Raw genomic sequence first — 21,839 nt, 5'->3', positions numbered from 1 at the left:
GGAGGCGGCCTCTGCGAGAGTACGTGTCAATTTCCAAGGTAAGCCGCCTCGCCGGGCGACGAACACACATTAGGAACATTGTTTTCAATCGCGAACAAACTAATTAAACATCCGCGAGACAGCCGCTTGTTCCCGGCGGCACGACCGCGCGCAGCATATCTTATTTACTTTAAAGCAGCAGATTTGAATGCACTGAAGCCGTGAGGAAACCCCGGGCCGGGGGACATTACTCGGAGGTCCCTGTAACAGGCTCCTATTTGTTTCTCGAATATAGCGTTGTTCACGAGTTATATTAATTGCTTCTGGCATACAACGATAGGGAGATTATTAAAACCCAGCACAAAAGCGGACACGCACAAATTGTTGCGGACTGCTCCCAAAAATGCAAACATGACAATTTGATGGGAAGTCAACTGAATAATCCTTTTTGGACAACATAAGCAGTTACCCAACACGGGTAAACCCCATCACCAAACTCAAATCAGTCACAATAGCACAGCGAGTAGAGCTTGTGTTTTGACATCCGTGTAGAACCTACTGATCCGGGTTCGAATCCCAGCTGGGAAAAAACTCAGCCTTTTTGATGCATAGCATTCATTAAATACCAAATTATACAAAACAAGCACATGACAGCCATTGCAATTGCATAGCAATTAGAAAGTTTAATTTTACATCTATACAGAGACTGCTGACACAGGTGCAAATCCCTACAGGGCCAAAAACCAGCCTTTTTTCAATATTTCCCCTTTTTAATCAAAACAGGTGGAGAGGAAAGCATGGGTCCCAAACGAAAAACACGGGAACCCAAAACACCAGCACAGAAGCCCAAATCGCCCCACCTGCTGGCAGCCCTCGAGGCAGCAGAACACTAGGGTTGGCCATGGGCAAGGGAAAATATGCACGGCCAACCAAGGGATGGGACCCCCTCACCGCCCAGCCAAGATGACGTCATACCTCCATCGAAGAGACAGAAACTGACAGATGGCCCTAGAAAAGGTAACAAAAAACTGGCAAAATTGTGTAATAATATGTCAGAAATGCAAAAAATATTGCGGGAAATGAGGGAGAAACAAGTTTCCCAAACAGGGGATCTGGGGCCCACAAATCACAATAGAACCCTTGAACCTGTCATTTTGGTGACCCCCCTGCACCAACAACAACACAAATAACAGCCCCAGCCACATCAGTGACACAAGCGCTAACAACGCCAGCGGCAGCTACCACAACTGCTCCAGCAGCGGCCATGACAGATCCAACAGGTGCTTTGAAAGCATGGGAAACACACAGAACCAGTGGGCCAAACTGGGCAAATCAATTGCAATCCAGACATAGCAAAGATCTACAATGACCAATTAGAATTACTGAAATACTGAATAGATATAAAAGATGCCTAGCATGGAATATTGATAGCACAATCAAAGAAGCCATATGGGCCAAAGAAATATTTTCACTGATAGAAGCTCAACGCAAAGGTAAGGATGCCTTCATTGATCCCAAAAAGATAGAAGAAAAAGCCATAGCCAGAAACGCCCAAGTGGAACAGAATTGGGACAACTGGCTACAGGCTTTCGCCATCCTGGCAACAATATATGAGGAGAAATTCCCCAATGATGGCAGAAAATTATGGGCTTACATGGATAAAATAAGAGAAGTGAAAGTCGCTCAGAAAGGGAAGACCTGGCTAGCTTATGACATCAGATTTAGGAGAAGCATGTCGGAGAGGCCAGCCATAGAATGGGACATGGTCCAAAATGATTTATATATGTTAAACACTGAGCCTCCAGCAGAAGAAGAGGCACCACAGAACTCTTCTAAATATAGTAAAAATACCCAAGGTGCCAGAAACAATGATAATGACAAGCACAAAAAGGGCGAACAGCCTTTTTGGAAGAACCAGCCCTGGGCGGCGAAGTCTAATACCCACAGGCAGAACAAAAACCACTCTGCAAAAGCTAACATTCCATGCAGGAATTTTGGAAAGAACCAGTGCACCTGGGGTAAAGAATGCTGGTACAAACACGGTTGCACAAACTGCAACGGCAACCACACAGCAAGTAATTGCACCAAACTGCCAGCCAAAAATTCAAAAGATTAGCAACAACCATGCCTCTCCAAACCCCAGACTCGCACCAGGCAGAACTCCCATCAACCCAAACAATTTTAGGGAAGCACTCATCAACTACCCAGACAGGGAAACCAGCGAGGCAATCTGGCTGGGCTTTATCAAGGGCTTTAGCATCCCCTTCAAGGGTACAGGGTCGCAGAACATCCCATTCAACCTAAAGTCTGCCAGGGACAATCCCCAAATAGTGGAGAACATAATCAAGAAAGAACTGCTTTTAGGCAGGATTGCTGGACCCTGGGACCACATGCCCCTCAAAGATGACTTAATATCACCTTTAGGCCTGGTCCCTAAATAAGAACCAGGGAAAATGAGGCTAATTCACATCTACCCTACCCCAAAGGCCAATCACTAAACAACGGCATTCCACACACGGAATCCGCAGTATCCTTCACACAATTCCGGGAGGCGGTAAGACTCATTCAAGAATGTGGTAGGAACGGCCTGATGGCCAAACTAGACATCGAATCCGCCTTCGACTTTTACCAGTCCATCCAGACTCCCAGCAATGGTTAGGTTTTACTTTTAATAACAAATTCTATGTCGACAGATGCCTCCCTATGGGGTGCACAGTATCCTGCGCCTTATTCGAGCAATTCAGCTCCTTTTTTCAATGGGCTTTTCAGAAAGAGAGACCAGGGGCCAAAGTGGTACACTACCTAGATGATTTTATGGTTATGGGTCCAGCAAACTCAGAAGAATGCCAAGGGGGCCCTGTTGAAACTAGAAAGTATGGCCGCGCAGTGGGGCATACATCTAGCAACAGAAAAAACGACCAAACCAGCCACCAATATAATTTTTCTAGGCATTGAGATTGACTCAGCACAAGGACTATGCAAGATCCCGGAATCAAAAATTGCAGAACTCCTGGAGAAAATACAAGCCCTGACAATAAAAGACAAGGGCACAGTTAAAGAAATTCAATCATTAGCAGGCAGTCTTAATTTCGCTACCAGAATAATCCTGCAAGGGAGGGTTTTTTCCAGAAGTCTTGAATTTAAAACCAAATCATTCACCAAACCCCACTTACACATCCGACTAGGCACAGAGGTGAAACAAGATCTGGAAATTTGGGGGAATTTCCTCAAAAATGTCAATGGGATCTCGCTTTGGCGAAAGCCTTTGAACACATGGACAAAAAGGGTCCTTTTCACCGATGCAGCTGGGAGCAAGGGGTTTGGAGCCATATTAGACTCAGAATGGGTGGCGGGTCACTGGCCCAACTCATGGCAACAGACATGGTGGACAAAAAACATCACCTTCCTAGAAATATTTCCCAACTGGCTAACATTATACATCTGGGGCAGGCAGCTAGCTAACACAGAACTCTTGGTCTGGTGCGACAACATGGCAGTAGTAGGCTCCATAAACAGAAGGTCTACCAAATGCCCTCTGGTGCTAAAAGTCCTACAAGCCATCACAGCAATCACACTACAGGAAAACATTGTAGTCAAAGCAAAGCACATCCCCGGGGCAGATAATAACATAGCAGATGCTTTATCTCGCTTTCAGTGGCCAAGATTCCGGGAGCTAGCGCCGCACGCCCAGGAACAGATGACCCCAATACCGGCGGAATGCTGGGATATAATGGGAAATCAATAATAATGGCATCAACGCCAGCGCCAGAGAGCACAGGCCGGGATGCCCAACAAGAACTAGGCACCTCAAAAACGGGTGCCAATAATATAACGGCATCAACGCCAGCACCAGAGAGCCCAGGCCGGGATGCCCAACAAACACCAGGCACCTCAAAAGCGGGTGCCAATAAAATAACGTCATCAATGCCAGCGCCAGAGAGCCTAGGCCAGGATGTCCAACAAAAACCCGGCACTTCAAAAACGGGTGCCAACAACTCCCTAGGCTTCCTCACGGAGATGGCAGGGAAAGCACTGGCAAGCACCACCGCAGCTCAGTATAGTAAGTGCTTGCAAACAGTTTTTAAAGTCACAGGCATAGAACATGTACAGTTAATAATGATTAAAGACATAGACCTATTCTTAAAATGGGCACATGAACAGGGTTTTAAGAGAGACTGGGCCAGAAGATACTCAGCGGCAGTCTCATATTTTTCAAAAATACGGGGTGATTCAGACCCCACCCAAAGTGATCTCATTACTTACGCATTAAAAGGTTGGGGCAGAATAGAGGGCCCTCAGGTAGACACCCGCCGCCCCCTTGCTTTCAGCAAACTGGTACAAATTACAAACCAGCTGGAAGCCATATGCTGGCATCCATACGAGATTTTACTGTTCAGAACCGCTTTTTTCCTGGCATACTTCGGGGCTTTCCGTGTGGGTGAACTCATTGCGTCCAGCACCAAGGCCAGCAACGGGCTGGGCGTCATGGAAGTCAGAGTCAGTAAGGAGAGCATCAGCATAGAAATCCAACAATCAAAAACCAGGCCAAAAAGAACCATCCACATTTGTTGTATCGATGAGGCAGTAAACTGCTCGGTATGTATTACCAACCTCTACTATGCACAAAGACCCAAGGTCGGGGGGAGGTTCTTGATCCATAAGGATGCCTCGGCACTAAGCCGCTACCAATTCAAAGGGGTGCTGATGAAAGCAATCAATAATGCTGGGTGGGACCCCAGGGGTTTTGGCACCCATTCCTTCAGAATAGGGGCCGCCACCTCAGCATGGCAGGGATGTTTAGCCCCCCCAACAACTGAAAACCATAGGGGGCTGGAAATCAGATTGTTACAAAAGGTACATCATGCCGCAATTAATTTAGCCAGCCAACCTCGCCTTTTCTTTCTCCCCCCTTCATACAGAAACACCAGGCGAAGGGAGGACCACGCTTCAATCAGCGTGGATAGTCGGCCATTCTTTTATCTTCAGGACGGGCCGATGGGCAGAGGAGACCAAAGAAAGGCCACCTTTCGGGAACACCATTGCATCATGGTGGGGTTACAGAGGCCTACGATGGGCAGAAATCCACGAAACATTAGCAGAACTAGTCGCATACAGAGACCCACCAGAATTCCTGATCATACATTTAGGTGGCAATGACCTAGTATCTTTTGGGAGGAGAAAGTTATTTGAAGACATGTGCTCCTCCCTTGCGGGCATCTCACACAATTGGAAAGGAACAGAAATATACTTCTCGGCCATCCTACGCAGAAAGAAATGGCAAGGGGCCAACTGCTACAAATCTGTAGACCTTTCTAGACGAAAAATCAACAAGGGGTTAGAAAAAATTTGCACAGCAAGAGGGCTGGGTTTCATAAAACACCCAGCCATTACATTGGGTGACCCTGACCTTTTTAACAAAGACGGCACCCATCTATCAATCAAGGGCATGGAACATTTCTTTCGAGAATTTACAGCAACGCTAGCCTCCAGGGGTTGTAAATAAGAAATACTTTTGGGGGAACGCGGTCAGTCGTCAACCTGCCCACGTGTGGCGGCACGGGCCAGAGGGGGTAACTCCAAGAACCGGTGCCCAAAAAGTATGCTACTATCATGATATGTGATTATTGTTATCTGCATAACCATATCTGTACAATAAAACCTTTGGCCTTTTATTGCCAACACTTGACAAACAATGTGTGAGACAAATCATTTCGGGTGAGGGTATGGGATCGGCAATGTACAAGTATGCAGGCATATGGGTTCAGCAGTTATGGCGACAGACAGTGATGGTTGTACTTAGCACTGTACTCTATGAAACAAACTCTGGACAGTCACACGCATTGTGTACTTTTCCTCGTCCATCTTACTACATTTAAACGATCATGACAGACACAGGAATCCATTGGGCATTGCAATTCGTGAGCTACTTTACTTGCTGTACTTGTAGCACTCTCCACTTTTTCTTGTAACGCACAATGCGTACAATCATCGATCCAAAGATGAGCGCCAAGCTGACAGACTTTTTTGGTGTTCGTGTATTCCATTACAAAAATCCAGAAATAGTTTTCCCCTTTTGAGGTTTCCCTCGCCCTGTTTGTGAACTACTACTGCACCAGTGGGAAAGAACACCCACAGAACAGGAAAATGAATCATGAGGACATGTTGGCGTTTCACTGTATTCTGTTACAGGTTACGGTGTTGCACCGTATCCTAGAGAGGTTGCATGCCCATTGCTCATTTGCATTGCTCTATTCTTTTCCACTCCTAAAGTTTCACTCTGCCCAATGCATTTCAATGTACACATTCAGTTCCCCCAGTTTCCTCCTCAAAATCTCAAAAAAAGGTATCTGTGTTTCTCAACAGTACCATTCCCATGCATTAATTTGCTGCTGTACTTTAGGTGACTGTGAGATGGCGGGGGACCTGTGATCAAAACTCTGCTGTCCTCTCGTCATTGTTTAAAATGACAAACTAAGTCATCTACTGTGTTCAGCGAGCTCTGGGTTGGCAATGGCGCACTGCGACATGGGTGAGACTTTACAGTTGCTCAGGGCTGGCGGTGCTTTGGCGGGCAGTCGGCGCAGTGTTTTTTTTCAAATGTTTCTTCGGTACACTTGCCAACAAGAGCCATTTCAATCTGTAGGTCTTTATCCAGTCTAGTTTTTTTTTTATTCTGGGACTTATGATCCTGTCTGGTTCTGTGATGGCAAAAGCCAAACTACAAGTTCCAGAATACAAAGAAAAACAAGGGAAAACAAGGACTGGATCTAGTTTCAATGGAATCACCCACCACAAAATGTAATCTGTGGTGGGGGGTGGGGGGTATCCTTCCTTGCATGTTGTGCTACTGTATGATGTTTATGTATAGTGCCGTAAGCAGTAGAGTCCCTTTGCACTGGGGCCGGGCTGTGAAGAGGCTGCAATACAAGGTGGTATGAAAACACCCTTATATTTTGTGAAGTGCTGATATGCATTGTTTGTGTGTGTACAGTGAAGTAATGAAGTGCCTCTGTCATGTTCCAGGCTGTCACCATTGTCCATGCCGGGAATAAGGAGAGGTGGTTGCTGCATGCAGAGCTGTGGATCAAGACAGGCGAGGACTGTGAAGAGAAGCCGTTCACAGATGAGACATCCATTGTGCTTGAGTGCTTCGATAGGATGGCATTTTGGAAGAGAGGGCCTCCATTAAAGCTTAGCCAAAGTAACCGGCCAACGACCATATGATATGATTGGTTATTTATAACGCGCTTTTTACCCGCGGGGATCGAACCTGTGGTGCTGCGTGTCGGTTTGTTTCCATGGCGAGCACATTGCCCCTGAGCTATCCTCCCGAGACAATTTTGGGGACATCTCCAAGCAAGGCCCAAGCCTGATAGCACATTGTCTGCCAAGGTCTTATTCCCAGGACAAATAAAAACTAGGAATAATATAGTAGAAACATCCAAGATGTTCCTTGGCCACAGGGTTAATAGCGAGCAAGCATCTTTGATGGATATGGACAATGCCCAATACTTAAATCGGATCAAAATAGAGCATGCGTCAAGGAATGATCCCATGAGCCAGGATGAGCTCATCAGTGGCATCAACAAGGTTTGGGTTCACCCACTTTCACAAGGCGTTTACTACAGGACAACTGCCCGCGTGAGAAGGTTCTTGCCATTGGTTCCCATTGGTTCCGGTGGTTATCAGGGCAGTGAGGTACATGTAACATGTGCATTTTGTGTGTGTTTCTATGGATTTGCTTATGTTTGGCCTGTAACGTGGTGAAATAAAAGAAACGTGATGCTGCATCAGCATTTTCTATGCCATTCTCACTTGAGGGCAATTTTGGAGGAAAGGGGATATGTGGAGACTGGTAAATATTCCAATATTAAACAGTTATATGACAGCGCTTACAGTGCATTTTAGCATTGTGTGCAGCAAAAGCCTAAACCTCTTCCAAGATGCCTTAAAACAAGACAGTGGAAAAACTCCGACCGGGGAACAGTCTCAGCTGAAAGCCACCCCTTGTTTGTTCGGGGTGCAGATTATGCTTTGGACGGCACAGTCCATTGACACCTGATCTGCCTCATGGAATGGCAGGGGCAGTCTGGGGAGTTTAGCTCTTTAGCAGGCACCGATAAATCCTGGAGGCATTAGGGTTAATAAACAAACTGAATGGTAATGTCAGGCCCCTCCCAAATTGGAAGTCACAGAAAAACAAGGCACACTGCTTTTCCATAATTGCCAACATGACCCGTTCCAATCTGTGGGTGCTTATCTAGTTCTGTTTTTTTCTTTGCTTTCTGGGACTTGTAGTCCGAGTTTTATAATGGGAAAAGTGGAACTACAAGTTCAAGAAAAAAACAGGACTGTATAAGCACCCACAGATTTGAATCGGTCATGTTGGCAAATATGCTTTTCCCCAACTCTTGTGGAGCACACATTGTAGCAAAGGTTTGGGAAACGTATCAGCTAATACTGAACTGCAATAGAGAACGAGAGAGAGGCACACACACTGCACAGCAAGTAACAAAAGTGGAGCTAAAGGTATATATGTTAAGACTTCTAGCATTGATCAAATAAAACATTTTTGGGGGACACACGGATGCAAATTAGGTTGTTTGCTCTACAAATCGGTCTGCACGATAAACATAGACTGTAATGGGCCTCATTACGACTATGGAGGTAGCCATGCCGGTAATTACTGGCTCTACTACCGCTGGAGTCGGGTTTTTTCCAAGCACCCGGCAATGGGCAATTACCGGGGCATTCCGGCCCCGCTGGACCCGGTAATTGCCCATTGCCGGGTGCCGGTATTAATCACTCCCCCTTCAATGGGAATGGGGAGGCCGGTAGTGCCGGCACCATCAATAAGGGTGCCGGCACTATTGGGTGGGCCTGCTCGCGGGTGCCGTTCCGCATGGCAGGTCGGACCTGCCGGGCTGACAGGCACCTGAGGGCAGACCTCGTAGTTTGCCGGTCCGGTAACTACGAGACCAGCAAGCTTATCGGTACTGTACTTACCAGACCGGCATACTTATAATGAGGCACAATGTGAGTTTCAATGTTCACATTTTTGTCTGCATGCAAAGTCCATTCTAAGTCAGTCTGAATCTGGAGGGTTTGGAGTGTTGCCCGCACGAAGTATTCTGGATGGGTGGCCTGGATACTAGAGGAGAGTCTAAGGAGGATACGAGTGCTCCTAGCCGTGGGAGAGGGGGTTATCGAGAAGCTAATCCTCCAAGGGAAGGGAAGGGAAGGCCTCTTGTTGTCCCCTTCTCTCGGCAGCTGTGCCAAAAATTCTGTGACGGTGGGAGTAAAGCATGGGGCTGCTTGCTGTATTGCAGTCCTTATGGCAGGTACTACAGCAATTAACATGGTATCTCCTAACATACTCTATAGAACAGGCGCCCAAGCCATGTACAGACAGCCTCCGCCTGTTCACCTCGGCTATCAGTGGCCCCATTTCCTTCACAGGCATGAGGGCTGGAGTGGCGAGGCGACACCCGTGAGCATCTCTGATTTGCACCTGATACCTGAGTCACAAACCCTGAAACTGCAGCAAGCGGCCAGAGCACAGAGGCTGTGTAGGATGTGCAAGACATGTGGGATGCACAGAGAGTCTTTCGGCTCTTCTAGATGGAGCGAGAGGCATTGGTATTATGTCGGACAGTATCCCACTCAAGCACTGTCTCCTTCAATCAGCAGCCCCAGCTGCTTCCTCCTCGTCCCAGTTCCAACGGCTCTCCTCTTTTCAAAGCGGAACACCTTCAAGACTCTCTCTCTCACATCCCAGCTGGGCGACTCCACTCTAGAACACCTAACCTTCCAATCCATAGACCTTCAAGACTCTCTCTCTCACAGCCCAGCTGGGCGACTCCACTCTAGAACACATAACCTTCCAATCCATAGACCTTCAAGACTCTCTCTTTCACAGCCCAGCTGGGCAACTCAACTCTAGAACACCTAACCTTCCAATCCATAGACCTTCAACACTCTCTCTCTCACAGCCAAGCTGGGCGACTGCACTCTAGAACACCTAACCATCCAATCCATAGACCTTCTAGACTCTCTCTCTCAAAGCCTACCTGGGCGATTCCACTCCAGAACACCTAACCTTCCAATCCATAGACCTTCTAGACTCTCTCTCTCAAAGCCCAGCTGGGCGACTCCACTCTAGAACACCTAACCTTCCAATCCATAGTCCTTCAAGACTCTCTCACATCCCAGCTGGGCGACTCCACTCTAGAACACCTAACCTTCCAATCCATAGACCTTCAAGACTCTCTCTTTCACAGCCAGCTGGGCGACTCCACTCTAGAACACCTAACCTTCCAATCCATAGACCTTCAAGACTCTCTCTTTCACAGCCCAGCTGGGCAACTCAACTCTAGAACACCTAACCTTCCAATCCATAGACCTTCAACACTCTCTCTCTCACAGCCAAGCTGGGCGACTGCACTCTAGAACACCTAACCATCCAATCCATAGACCTTCTAGACTCTCTCTCTCAAAGCCCACCTAGGCGATTCCACTCCAGAACACCTAACCTTCCAATCCATAGACCTTCTAGACTCTCTCTCTCAAAGCCCAGCTGGGCGACTCCACTCTAGAACACCTAACCTTCCAATCCATAGTCCTTCAAGACTCTCTCACATCCCAGCTGGGCGACTCCACTCTAGAACACCTAACCTTCCAATCCATAGACCTTCAAGACGCTCTCTTTCACAGCCAGCTGGGCGACTCCACTCTAGAACACCTAACCTTCCAATCCATAGACCTTCAAGACTCTCTCTTTCACAGCCCAGCTGGGCAACTCAACTCTAGAACACCTAACCTTCCAATGCATAGACCTTCAACACTCTCTCTCTCACAGCCAAGCTGGGCGACTGCACTCTAGAACACCTAACCTTCCAATCCATAGACCTTCTAGACTCTCTCTCTCAAAGCCCAGCTGGGCGATTCCACTCCAGAACACCTAACCTTCCAATCCATAGACCTTCAAGACTCTCTCACATCCCAGCTGGGCGACTCCACTCTAGAACACCCAACCTTCCAATCCATAGACCTTAAAGACTCTCTCTCTCACAGCCCAGCTGGGCGACTCCACTCCAGAACACCCAACCTTCCAATCCATAGACCTTCAAGACTCTCTCTCTCTCACAGCCCAGCTGGGCGACTCCACTCTAGAACACCCAACCTTCCAATCCATAGACCTTCAAGACTCTCACTCTCACATCCCAGCTGGGCGACTCCACTCTAGAACACCTCACCTTCCAATCCATAGACCTTCAAGACTCTCTCTCTCACAGCCCAGCTAGGTGACTCCACTCTAGAACACCTAACCTTCCAATCCATAGACCTTCAAGGCTCTCTCTCACATCCCAGCTGGGCGACTCCACTCTAGAACACCTAACCTTCCAATCCATAGACCTTCAAGACTCTCTCTCTCACATCCCAGCTGGGCGACTCCACTCTAGAACACCTAGCCTTCCAATCCATAGACCTTCAAGACTCTCTCTCTCACATCCCAGCTGGGCAACTCCACTCTAGAACACCTAACCTTCCAATCCATAGACCTTCAAGACTCTCTCTCTCTCACAGCCCAGCTGGGCGACTCCACTCTAGAACACCTAACCTTCCAATCCATAGACCTTCAAGACTCTCTCTTTCACAGCCCAGCTGGGCGACTCAACTCTAGAACACCTAACCTTCCAATCCATAGACCTTCAACACTCTCTCTCTCACATCCCAGCTGGACGACTCCATTCTAGAACACCTAGCCTTCCAATCCATAGACCTTCAAGACTCTCTCTCTCACAGCCCAGCTGGGCGACTCCACTCTAGAACACCTAGCCTTCCAATCCATAGACCTTCAAGACTCTCTCTCTCACATCCCAGCTGGGCAACTCCACTCTAGAACACCTAACCTTCCAATCCATAGACCTTCAAGACTCTCTCTCTCACAGCCCAGCTAGGCGACTCCACTCTAAAACACCTAACCTTCCAATCCATAGACCTTCAAGGCTCTCTCTCACATCCCAGCTGGGCGACTCCATTCTAGAACACCTAGCCTTCCAAACCATAGACCTTCAAGACTCTCTCTCTCACATCCCAGCTGGGCGACTCCACTCTAGAACACCTAGCCTTCCAATCCATAGACCTTCAAGACTCTCTCTCTCACATCCCAGCTGGGCGACTCCACTCTAGAACACCTAACCTTCCAATCCATAGACCTTCAAGACTATCTCTCTCTCACATCCCAGCTGGGCGGCTCCACTCTAGAACACCTAACCTTCCAATCCATAGACCTTCAAGACTCTCTCTCTCTCACATCCCAGCTGGGCGACTCCATGCTAAAACACCTAGCCTTCCAATCCATAGACCTTCAAGACTCTCTCTCTCACATCCCAGCTGGGCGACTCCACTCTATAACATCTAGCCTTCCAATCCATAGACCTTCAAGGCTCTCTCTCACATCCCAGCTGGGCGACTCCACTCTAGACCACCTAGCCTTCCAATCCATAGACCTTCAAGACTCTCTCTCTCACAGCCCAGCTAGGCGACGCCACTCTAGAACACCTAACCTTCCAATCCATAGACCTTCAAGACTCTCTCTCTCACAGCCCAGCTGGGCGACTCCACTCTGGAACACCTAACCTTCCAATCCATAGACCTTCAAGACTCTCTTTCTCACAGCCCAACTGGGCGACTCCACTCTAGAACACCTAACCTTCCAATCCATAGACCTTCAGGACTCTCTCTCTCACAGCCCAGCTGGGCGACGCCACTCTAGAACACCTAACCTTCCAATCCATAGACCTTAAAGACTCTCTCTCTCACAGCCCAGCTGGGCGACTCCACTCTAGAACACCTAACCTTCCAATCCATAGACCTTCAAGACTCTCTCTCTCACAGCCCAGCTGGGCGACTCCACTCTAGAACACCTAACCTTCCAATCCATAGACCTTCAAGACTCTCTCTCTCTCTCTCACATCCCAGCTGGGCGACTCCACTCTAGAACACCTAACCTTCCAATCCATAGACCTTCAACACTCTCTCTCTCACAGCCAAGCTGGGTGACTGCACTCTAGAACACCTAACCTTCCAATCCATAGACCTTCTAGACTCTCTCTCTCAAAGCCCAGCTGGGCGATTCCACTCCAGAACACCTAACCTTCCAATCCATAGACCTTCAAGACGCTCTCTCTCACATCCCAGCTGGGCGACTCCACTCCAGAACACCTTATCTTTCCAATCCATAGACCTTCAATGCTCTCTCTCACAGCCCAGCTGGGCGACTCCACTCTAGAACACCTAGCCTTCCTATCCATAGACCTTCAAGACTCTCTCTCTCACAGCCCAGCTAGGCGACTCCACTCTAGAACACCTAACCTTCCAATCCATAGGCCTTCAAGGCTCTCTCTCACATCCAAGCTGGATGACTCCACTCTAGAACACCTAGCCTTCCAATCCATAGACCTTCAAGACTCTCTCTCTCACAGCCCAGCTAGGTGACTCCACTCTAGAACACCTAACCTTCCAATCCATAGACCTTTAAGGCTCTCTCTCACATCCCAGCTGGGCGACTCCACTCTAGAACACCTAACCTTCCAATCCATAGACCTTCAAGACTCTCTCTCTCACATCCAAGCTAGGCGACTCCACTCTAAAACACCTAACCTTCCAATCCATAGACCTTCAAGGCTCTCTCTCACATCCCAGCTGGGAGACTCCACTCTAGAACACCTAGCCTTCCAAACCATAGACCTTCAAGACTCTCTCTCTCACATCCCAGCTGGGCGACTCCACTCTAGAACACCTAGCCTTCCAATCCATAGACCTTCAAGACTCTCTCTCTCACATCCCAGCTGGGCGACTCCACTCTAGAACACATAGCCTTCCAATCCATAGACCTTCAAGACTCTCTCTCTCACATCCCAGCTGGGCGACTCCACTCTAGAACACCTAACCTTCCAATCCATAGACCTTCAAGACTATCTCTCTCTCACATCCCAGCTGGGCGGCTCCACTCTAGAACACCTAACCTTCCAATCAATAGAACTTCAAGACTCTCTCTCTCTCACATCCCAGCTGGGCGACTCCACGCTAGAACACCTAGCCTTCCAATCCATAGACCTTCAAGACTCTCTCTCTCACATCCCAGCTGGGCGACTCCACTCTATAACACCTAGCCTTCCAATCCATAGACCTTCAAGGCTCTCTCTCACATCCCAGCTGGGCGACTCCACTCTAGACCACCTAGCCTTCCAATCCATAGACCTTCAAGACTCTCTCACTCACAGCCCAGCTAGGCGACGCCACTCTAGAACACCTAACCTTCCAATCCATAGACCTTCAAGACTCTCTCTCTCTCACAGCCCAGCTGGGCGACTCCACTCTGGAACACCTAACCTTCCAATCCATAGACCATCAAGACTCTCTCTCTCACAGCCCAACTGGGCGACTCCACTCTAGAACACCTAACCTTCCAATCCATAGACCTTCAAGACTCTCTTTCTCTCTCACATCCCAGCTGGGCGACTCCACTCTAGAACACCTAACCTTCCAATCCATAGACCTTCAAGACTCTCTCTCTCTCACATCCCAGCTGGGCGACTCCACTCTAGAACACCTAGCCTTCCAAACCATAGACCTTCAAGACTCTCTCTCTCACATCCCAGCCGGGCGACTCCACTCTAGAACACCTAGCCTTCCAATCCATAGACCTTCAAGACTCTCTCTCTCACATCCCAGCTGGGCGACTCCACTCTAGAACACATAGCCTTCCAATCCATAGACCTTCAAGACTCTCTCTCTCACATCCCAGCTGGGCGGCTCCACTCTAGAACACCTAACCTTCCAATCCATAGACCTTCAAGACTATCTCTCTCTCACATCCCAGCTGGGCGGCTCCACTCTAGAACACCTAACCTTCCAATCCATAGAACTTCAAGACTCTCTCTCTCTCACATCCCAGCTGGGCGACTCCACGCTAGAACACCTAGCCTTCCAATCCATAGACCTTCAAGACTCTCTCTCTCACATCCCAGCTGGGCGACTCCACTCTATAACACCTAGCCTTCCAATCCATAGACCTTCAAGGCTCTCTCTCACATCCCAGCTGGGCGACTCCACTCTAGACCACCTAGCCTTCCAATCCATAGACCTTCAAGACTCTCTCACTCACAGCCCAGCTAGGCGACGCCACTCTAGAACACCTAACCTTCCAATCCATAGACCTTCAAGACCCTCTCTCTCACAGCCCAGCTGGGCGACTCCACTCTGGAACACCTAACCTTCCAATCCATAGACCTTCAAGACTCTCTCTCTCACAGCCCAACTGGGTGACTCCACTCTAGAACACCTAACCTTCCAATCCATAGACCTTAAAATCTCTCTCTCTCACAGCCCAGCTGGGCGACTCCACTCTAGAACACCTAACCTTCCAATCCATAGACCTTCAAGACTCTCTTTCTCTCTCACATCCCAGCTGGGCGACTCCACTCTAGAACACCTAACCTTCCAATCCGTAGACCTTCAAGACTCTCTCTCTCTCACATCCCAGCTGGGCGACTCCACTCTAGAACACCTAACCTTCCAATCCATAGACCTTCAAGACTCTCTCTCTCAAAGCCTAGCTGGGCGACTCCACTCTAGAACACCTAACCTTCCAATCCATAGACCTTCAAGACTCTCTCTCTCACAGCCCAGCTGGGTGACTCCACTCTAGAACACCTAACCTTCCAATCCATAGACCTTCAAGACTCTCTCTTTCACAGCCCAGCTAGGGGACTCCACTCTAGAACACCTAACCTTCCAATCCATAGACCTTCAACACTCTCTCTCACAGCCCAGCTGGGCGACTCCACTCTAGAACACCTAACCTTCCAATCCATAGACCTTCAAAACTCTTTCTCTCACATCCCAGCTGAGCGACTCCACTCTAGAACACCTAACCTTCCAATCCATAGACCTTCAAGACTCTCTCTTTCACAGCCCAGCTAGGCGACTCCACTCTACAACACCTAACCTTCCAATCCATAGACCTTCAAGACTCTCTCTCTCTCACAGCCCAGCTGGGCGACTCCACTCTAGAACACCTAACCTTCCAATCCATAGGCCTTCAAGACTCTCTCTCTCACAGCCCAGCTAGGCGACTCCACTCTAGAACACCTAACCTTCCAATCCAAAGACCTTCAAGACTCTCTCTCTCTCACAGCCCAGTTGGGCGACTCCACTCTAGAACACCTAGCCTTCCAATCCATAGACCTTCAAGACTCTCTCTCTCACAGCCCAGCTAGGCGACTCCACTCTAGAACACCTAACCTTCCAATCCATAGTCCTTCAAGACTCTCTCACATCCCAGCTGGGAGACTCGACTCTAGAACACCTAACCTTCCAATCCATAGACCTTCAAGACTCTCTCTCTCACATCAGCTGGGCGACTCCACTCTAGAACACCTAACCTTCCAATCCATAGACCTTCAAGGCTCTCTCTCTCACAGCCCAGCTGGGCGACTCCACTCTAGAACATCTAACCTTCCAATCCATAGACCTTCAAGACTCTCTCTCTCTCTCACAGCCCAGCTAGGCGACTCCACTCTAGAACACCTAACCTTCCAATCCATAGACCTTCAAGACTCTCTCTCTCTCTCACAGCCCAGCTAGGCGACTCCACTCTAGAACACCTAACCTTCCAATCCATAGACCTTCAAGACTCTCTCACTCTCACAGCCCAGTTGGGCGACTCCACTCTAGAACACCTAACCTTCCAATCCATAGACCTTCAAGACTCTCTCACTCTCACAGCCCAGTTGGGCGACTCCACTCTAGAACACCTAACCTTCCAATCCATAGTCCTTCAAGACTCTCTCTCTCACATCCCAGCTGGGCGACTCCACGCTAGAACACCTAGCCTTACAATCCATAGACCTTCAAGGCTCTCTCTCTCACAGCCCAGCTGGGCGACTCCACTCTAGAACACCTAACCTTCCAATCCATAGACCTTCAAGACTCTCTCTCTCTCTCACAGCCCAGCTAGGCGACTCCACTCTAGAACACCTAACCTTCCAATCCATAGACCTTCAAGACTCTCTCTCTCACAGCCCAGCTAGGCGACTCCACTCTAGAACACCTAACCTTCCAATCCATAGACCTTCAAGACTCTCTCACTCTCACAGCCCAGTTGGGCGACTCCACTCTAGAACACCTAGCCTTCCAATCCATAGACCTTCAAGACTCTCTCTCTCACAGCCCAGCTAGGCGACTCCACTCTAGAACACCTAACCGTCCAATCCATAGACCTTCTAGACTCCGTCTCTCACAGCCCAGCTGGGCGACTCCACTCTAGAACACCTAACCTTCCAATCCATACACAGTTGGTTTCCGTTGAGACAGCAGCATGTTAATTGTCTTGTTAGAGATCTTCTGGTGACGACTATTTTATGGTTCGCAAACTGCAGCAGTGAGTGCCTGCTATGCATTTTTGAAGTGTCTGGAAGTTCTTTTTTTTCTATAATGTCGGATTTAGGGGTGTGGGGTTTGCTGTTTTATTTTGGCGTCCTTCTGTTCGCGGGTGCATTAAGCGTGTCTGTTGTATAATTAATTGATTTTGTTGAATTGTGCTTTTGTAGATGAATTGTACTTTTATGAAATGCATATCCTTGCTTTTCCTTTTCTATGTATCATAAGCAGAAAGATTTGCTTAAAATCATAATTCCCAAATTAAAAGAAGAAAAATTAAAAACTGGAGGATTCCTGCAGATGCCTGAAACATTTTTTAAATGATCACACCTGCACATGCTATTCACAGAGACTTGCTCCATGGACTCCCAGCGATGCTACCAGCTTCTCCAGTTGTTCTCCAATTGTAGGCTTTGTACATCATGCATAAGGATAGCAGGTGCACACCTGAGGGGTCACAGGTGTCGCCTCATTTACTCCAGAGCACCTGTGTGTGACTCACAGCTTTAGTGCATGGAATGCTCGCATACCTTTCCGTTTTTTGCACTATTTAAAAATAATAACATAGTTAAAACAGAAAACTAGAAAAGCTGGAAAGGTCACGGTGGGGTTTCATTTTGACACAACATGCGAATAGAGCGATGGGCTCCTCTTCACGATGCCCCACGGAAGGTGGGTTTGCGTGCAGTATATTTTTCTTGGAATCGAAATAAGAGGACTGATAGGTATAACCACGAGTACTTTGCAGAAAGCAAACTGTGCATATCTAAGCGGCTATCACTGTATGGCACGCCTCATTATACGTACAGTAAGCGCTGCACTGACACGCGAAGGCACTAGAAGGGTCCCTGCACGCTGCTTCCGTGTTACGTCTCCCCGAAGGCTGCCTTTCCTTTGCCACGAACTGGCAAATTATGCTGCCCGTATTACAGGGACCTCAGAGATGGGCTGTGCTTTTCTGTCAGGTGCCTCAGCGCTGCCGCCTTCCAATCAACCACCTCGGAATCGCCTGGGCTTTACAACCGGAGAAGTCCATGTGGTCCCAGTGTTTAATTAAACAAATAAATAAACAAATCAATCCGCGTCGCCCTCAAGTGGTGCTGTTCACTGCTCTGTGGGCTGATGCCTCTGACTGCACGCAAAGCCCAATGTTCGTGAAACGTAGTGCCGCCCACCGTGTGTGGGAGCATCTCTCGAGCTCCCGCGGGACCCAAGTGCGGTCGGGTTCAGGGAAAAGGGGAACACTTAGTTTCACCCGCGAACTTTCCCACAAACGAACCCCTTCATTCGCATTAGTCCACTCTACAGTCAGCATGATCTATGAAGACGGGAAGTGGCTATGCCCTGGGGAGAACGCTCCTCTCACACACGATCTGAAGAGTTGGAAACGGAATGCATGTCAGAACTTAATACACTGGACATCACCCTTTTAGGATCTGGCAAGACAGACTGTTCTTATAATTGAAACATACGATTTAAGCGAAAATCGATATATAATGAACATGTCTTTTTGTCTCATAATGACCGTGCCAGCTTCATGCAACTGGGCTGCTCTGGGTCAAGGAACTAAAGGGCACCATCATTGCCCGTCCAATGGTGACATCTGGTTTCAAGCCACTGGCCACTGGGTTCCGGGTGTCTGACCCGGAAATGATTCCAGCTCTCGTGGTGTGTTCAAAGGCAAGGCACTGCAAGGTAGCTGTCCAGAGCTCCACTAACATTCAGGTGCCATCTGGCCCCTTCAAGTTACAATTGTGACCCGCTGCGGTGTCAGCCTAGGAACAGGCAGAGCGCCCACTGTGCCACTGTATGCTTCCCTAAAAATGTATGGTAAACATCTGCACTCAAACCCTTTGATGAGATACGCCACCTCAAATGTTTGCGGGGGGGTGGGGGGTGGTCGGGATTCAATGTCCCTTCGAAGTTTGACCTCTATGACGAGCCTGTCAGCAAGTGCAGCAGCTTCTAGAGACTGAACTATACAAATTCAGAAAAGAAAGCCAAAGGCGCAACCTTTAGCCTCAACTTATAGGCGTTGAAGACATTAAGGTCCATGGCAGGCAATGACACCTTCATACGACCAACCATTCTCCATCTTTAAATACTCCATGTTGCTCCTTTTGATTCTTTTATTTTTTTCTCACCCCTTTCAGTGCTTTCAAGTGGCTGCTTAGTGGTATTGCGCGCACTACGCAAAAAACCACCCCACCACTAGGGTGTGGACTGAGTTGGACAACTGCTTTCCTACAAACCACGGAACAGCCAGAGGGCCAGAGGGCGTCTGGTTCATTCCTCAATTTCTGAGACTTAGACCAACAGCATAAAGGAGCCTCTCTAACACTGTGCCCGATGTGAGAGCGACATGACCCGGCAATGGCGCACGCTGGGTACAACGACAAGAACACTGCACCCCGACTATTCTTGCTGCTTCCTGTTTTGTGGGCCCCGTTTCTGATACTCTACATAACAAGACGTGTTTTCAATGATTTTCCAAACAAAGGATAAATAACTTATTTAGGAAACAAAATGGTTGGCAAATGTTGATTAGTTGTTCTACGATATCTGAGTGGGGTTAGGTGGGTTTAAAAATTCAGCATTTTTAACCGTTTTTTACTAGTACGTTAAATCACTATTTGGTGGTCAACCCCCAAACTGCCTGGGAAAGCACTCTTTTAAAAAAAATACGTTATTTATTTATTTTCAGCGTGATGAGATCAATTCTTTTTTACATCTATGCCTAAAATTCACAAACAAACAGATGCTCAATTCTTCATATAGTCTCCCCAAATATTTAGGTGATAAGGGGGTTCAGTAAAACTAGGCTCAATACATACATTTTGAACTCTCTGTGTTCATGTTTCAGCTACATGGTCCTTACAGTCTTTGGCAAGCCTAACTTTCCTAGATGTGAATGTCCCCTTTTTCCCCCTTTCGCTTACCTTGGCATAGCAACAGGTGATGATCATCAGAGGCAGAAGGTAGCCAATGAGAAGAATGGTCACCTTGTAGGTTTGCTTGGCCGATATGTTATCCCCCCAATGCTCCCAGCAGAAGGAGCTGTTGGGCGCCTCTTTCTGCTCGCTCATTATGGACTGGTGTTGGGCCACTGGGATGGCAATCACCGAGGAGAGAATCCAGATGATGCTCACCCCGATTGAGGCGTTCCTCTTGTTCCTGATGCACGGGGACTGCTTAGAGTGGACCACGGCGATGTACCTGTCCACAGACATGGCCACCAGGGTGAAGATGCTCACCAGCATGCTCACCATGACAAAGTAGTGCACAAACTTGCAGAAGAACGCGCCAAAGATCCACTCCGGCAGGGAGTAGATCGTCGCCTGAAAGGGGACGCAGAAGAGGAGGAACAGGAGATCGGCGATGCTCAGGTTCAGGATGAAGATGTTGGTTGTGCTCCGGGATCTTCGGGATTTGATTCGCCCAATGACGATCATGACCAAGGTGTTGCCGATAATCCCAAGCAGAAATATCACGCCGAAGATAACCGGAACAATCACCACTGCCAATCCACCGTCCATCACAGATTGGGCACAGTCCCCGCTGGCATTTTCGCAGTAAATGTCACTGTCCTCTGAATAATTGAGCTTCCCGTTCATTGCTGCTCCAGCGGCGGATCTAGGGTTTCCCCAGGTGGAGTCAACTTGTTGAGCAAGAGTAGCTTCTGAAAAGAAAGCCTTTGGTTGGGGACGAAGGCAGGCTGAGCTCAAACACATAAGTAAAGGCACCAATAGGTTGAACGTGTGTGCATGCTGCCCTTTGCACACATTGTGCCTGGTTTGGATTCTTCTATGGGCATGGGTTGCCTTGAAGCAACTGGTTGGAGATTCTGTGAGGGACCTGCACGAGTCAGGCACAGACAGCAGCACTGGCAGACACAGTGCACTTCAGCTCCGAGCTCCTTCGCCACTGGAGCAGAGCGTGCCTCTCACCGGCTCCCCCTCCTCCTGCTTAAAGGCACAGGGACTGCCCTCCAAGAGAAAGCAGACGGCGACAGTGTGCGTGATTTCCACTGACCTTTCGGCTTCTTGCTGTGCACCTACAAGGATGTCTGCTTGCCTTTTTTCCTGTGTGCAATGCAAGCTGTGTCTACGCAGCAATTGTGAAATAAGATTTACTTTAGGAAATAATGCCGGCAATCGTCTGTTAGTGAGCAGCCTTTGCTGTTTCCTGCAAATCTCGGAGAGTTGCAGGCAGATTCCTTTCCTGGCAATGTTCTGATTGGGCTGTGTAAAAAGCACCGGGTTTATTTCGTTTTGACTGTCATTTTCCTTGTTTTGACAATCCTTGTTCATGTCATTTCCTTCCGGCAGTTCGCCTGGAAGCAGGTCTACATAGTTACGCTGGCTTGTGCCCTGCTGATATCATAGGAAGGACCTAAACGAACAACAACAGAT

The 21,839-nt window shown here is 48.5% G+C and overlaps 1 protein-coding gene across 1 annotated transcript in view; it reads right to left on the bottom strand.

Moving 5' to 3' along the window:
• Window positions 1-21,339, bottom strand: part of LOC138528235 (galanin receptor type 1-like) — a 1,147,458-nt gene extending 1,126,119 nt beyond the window's left edge. Inside the window, exon 1 of the mRNA XM_069639692.1 lies at window positions 20,367-21,339. Coding sequence (XP_069495793.1) covers window positions 20,367-21,158 — 792 coding nt within the window. The 5' untranslated portion in view covers window positions 21,159-21,339. The remainder of the gene's footprint in view (window positions 1-20,366) is intronic.
• Between the last annotated feature and the right edge of the window lie 500 nt (window positions 21,340-21,839).

This window comes from Ambystoma mexicanum, chromosome 1q (assembly GCF_040938575.1).
Source record: "Ambystoma mexicanum isolate Mex_15411 chromosome 1q, UKY_AmexF1_1, whole genome shotgun sequence".
NCBI lineage: Eukaryota > Metazoa > Chordata > Amphibia > Caudata > Ambystomatidae > Ambystoma > Ambystoma mexicanum.
Note: the sequence above shows the minus strand (reverse complement) of the source record. Positions and strands in the feature narration are given on the sequence as shown.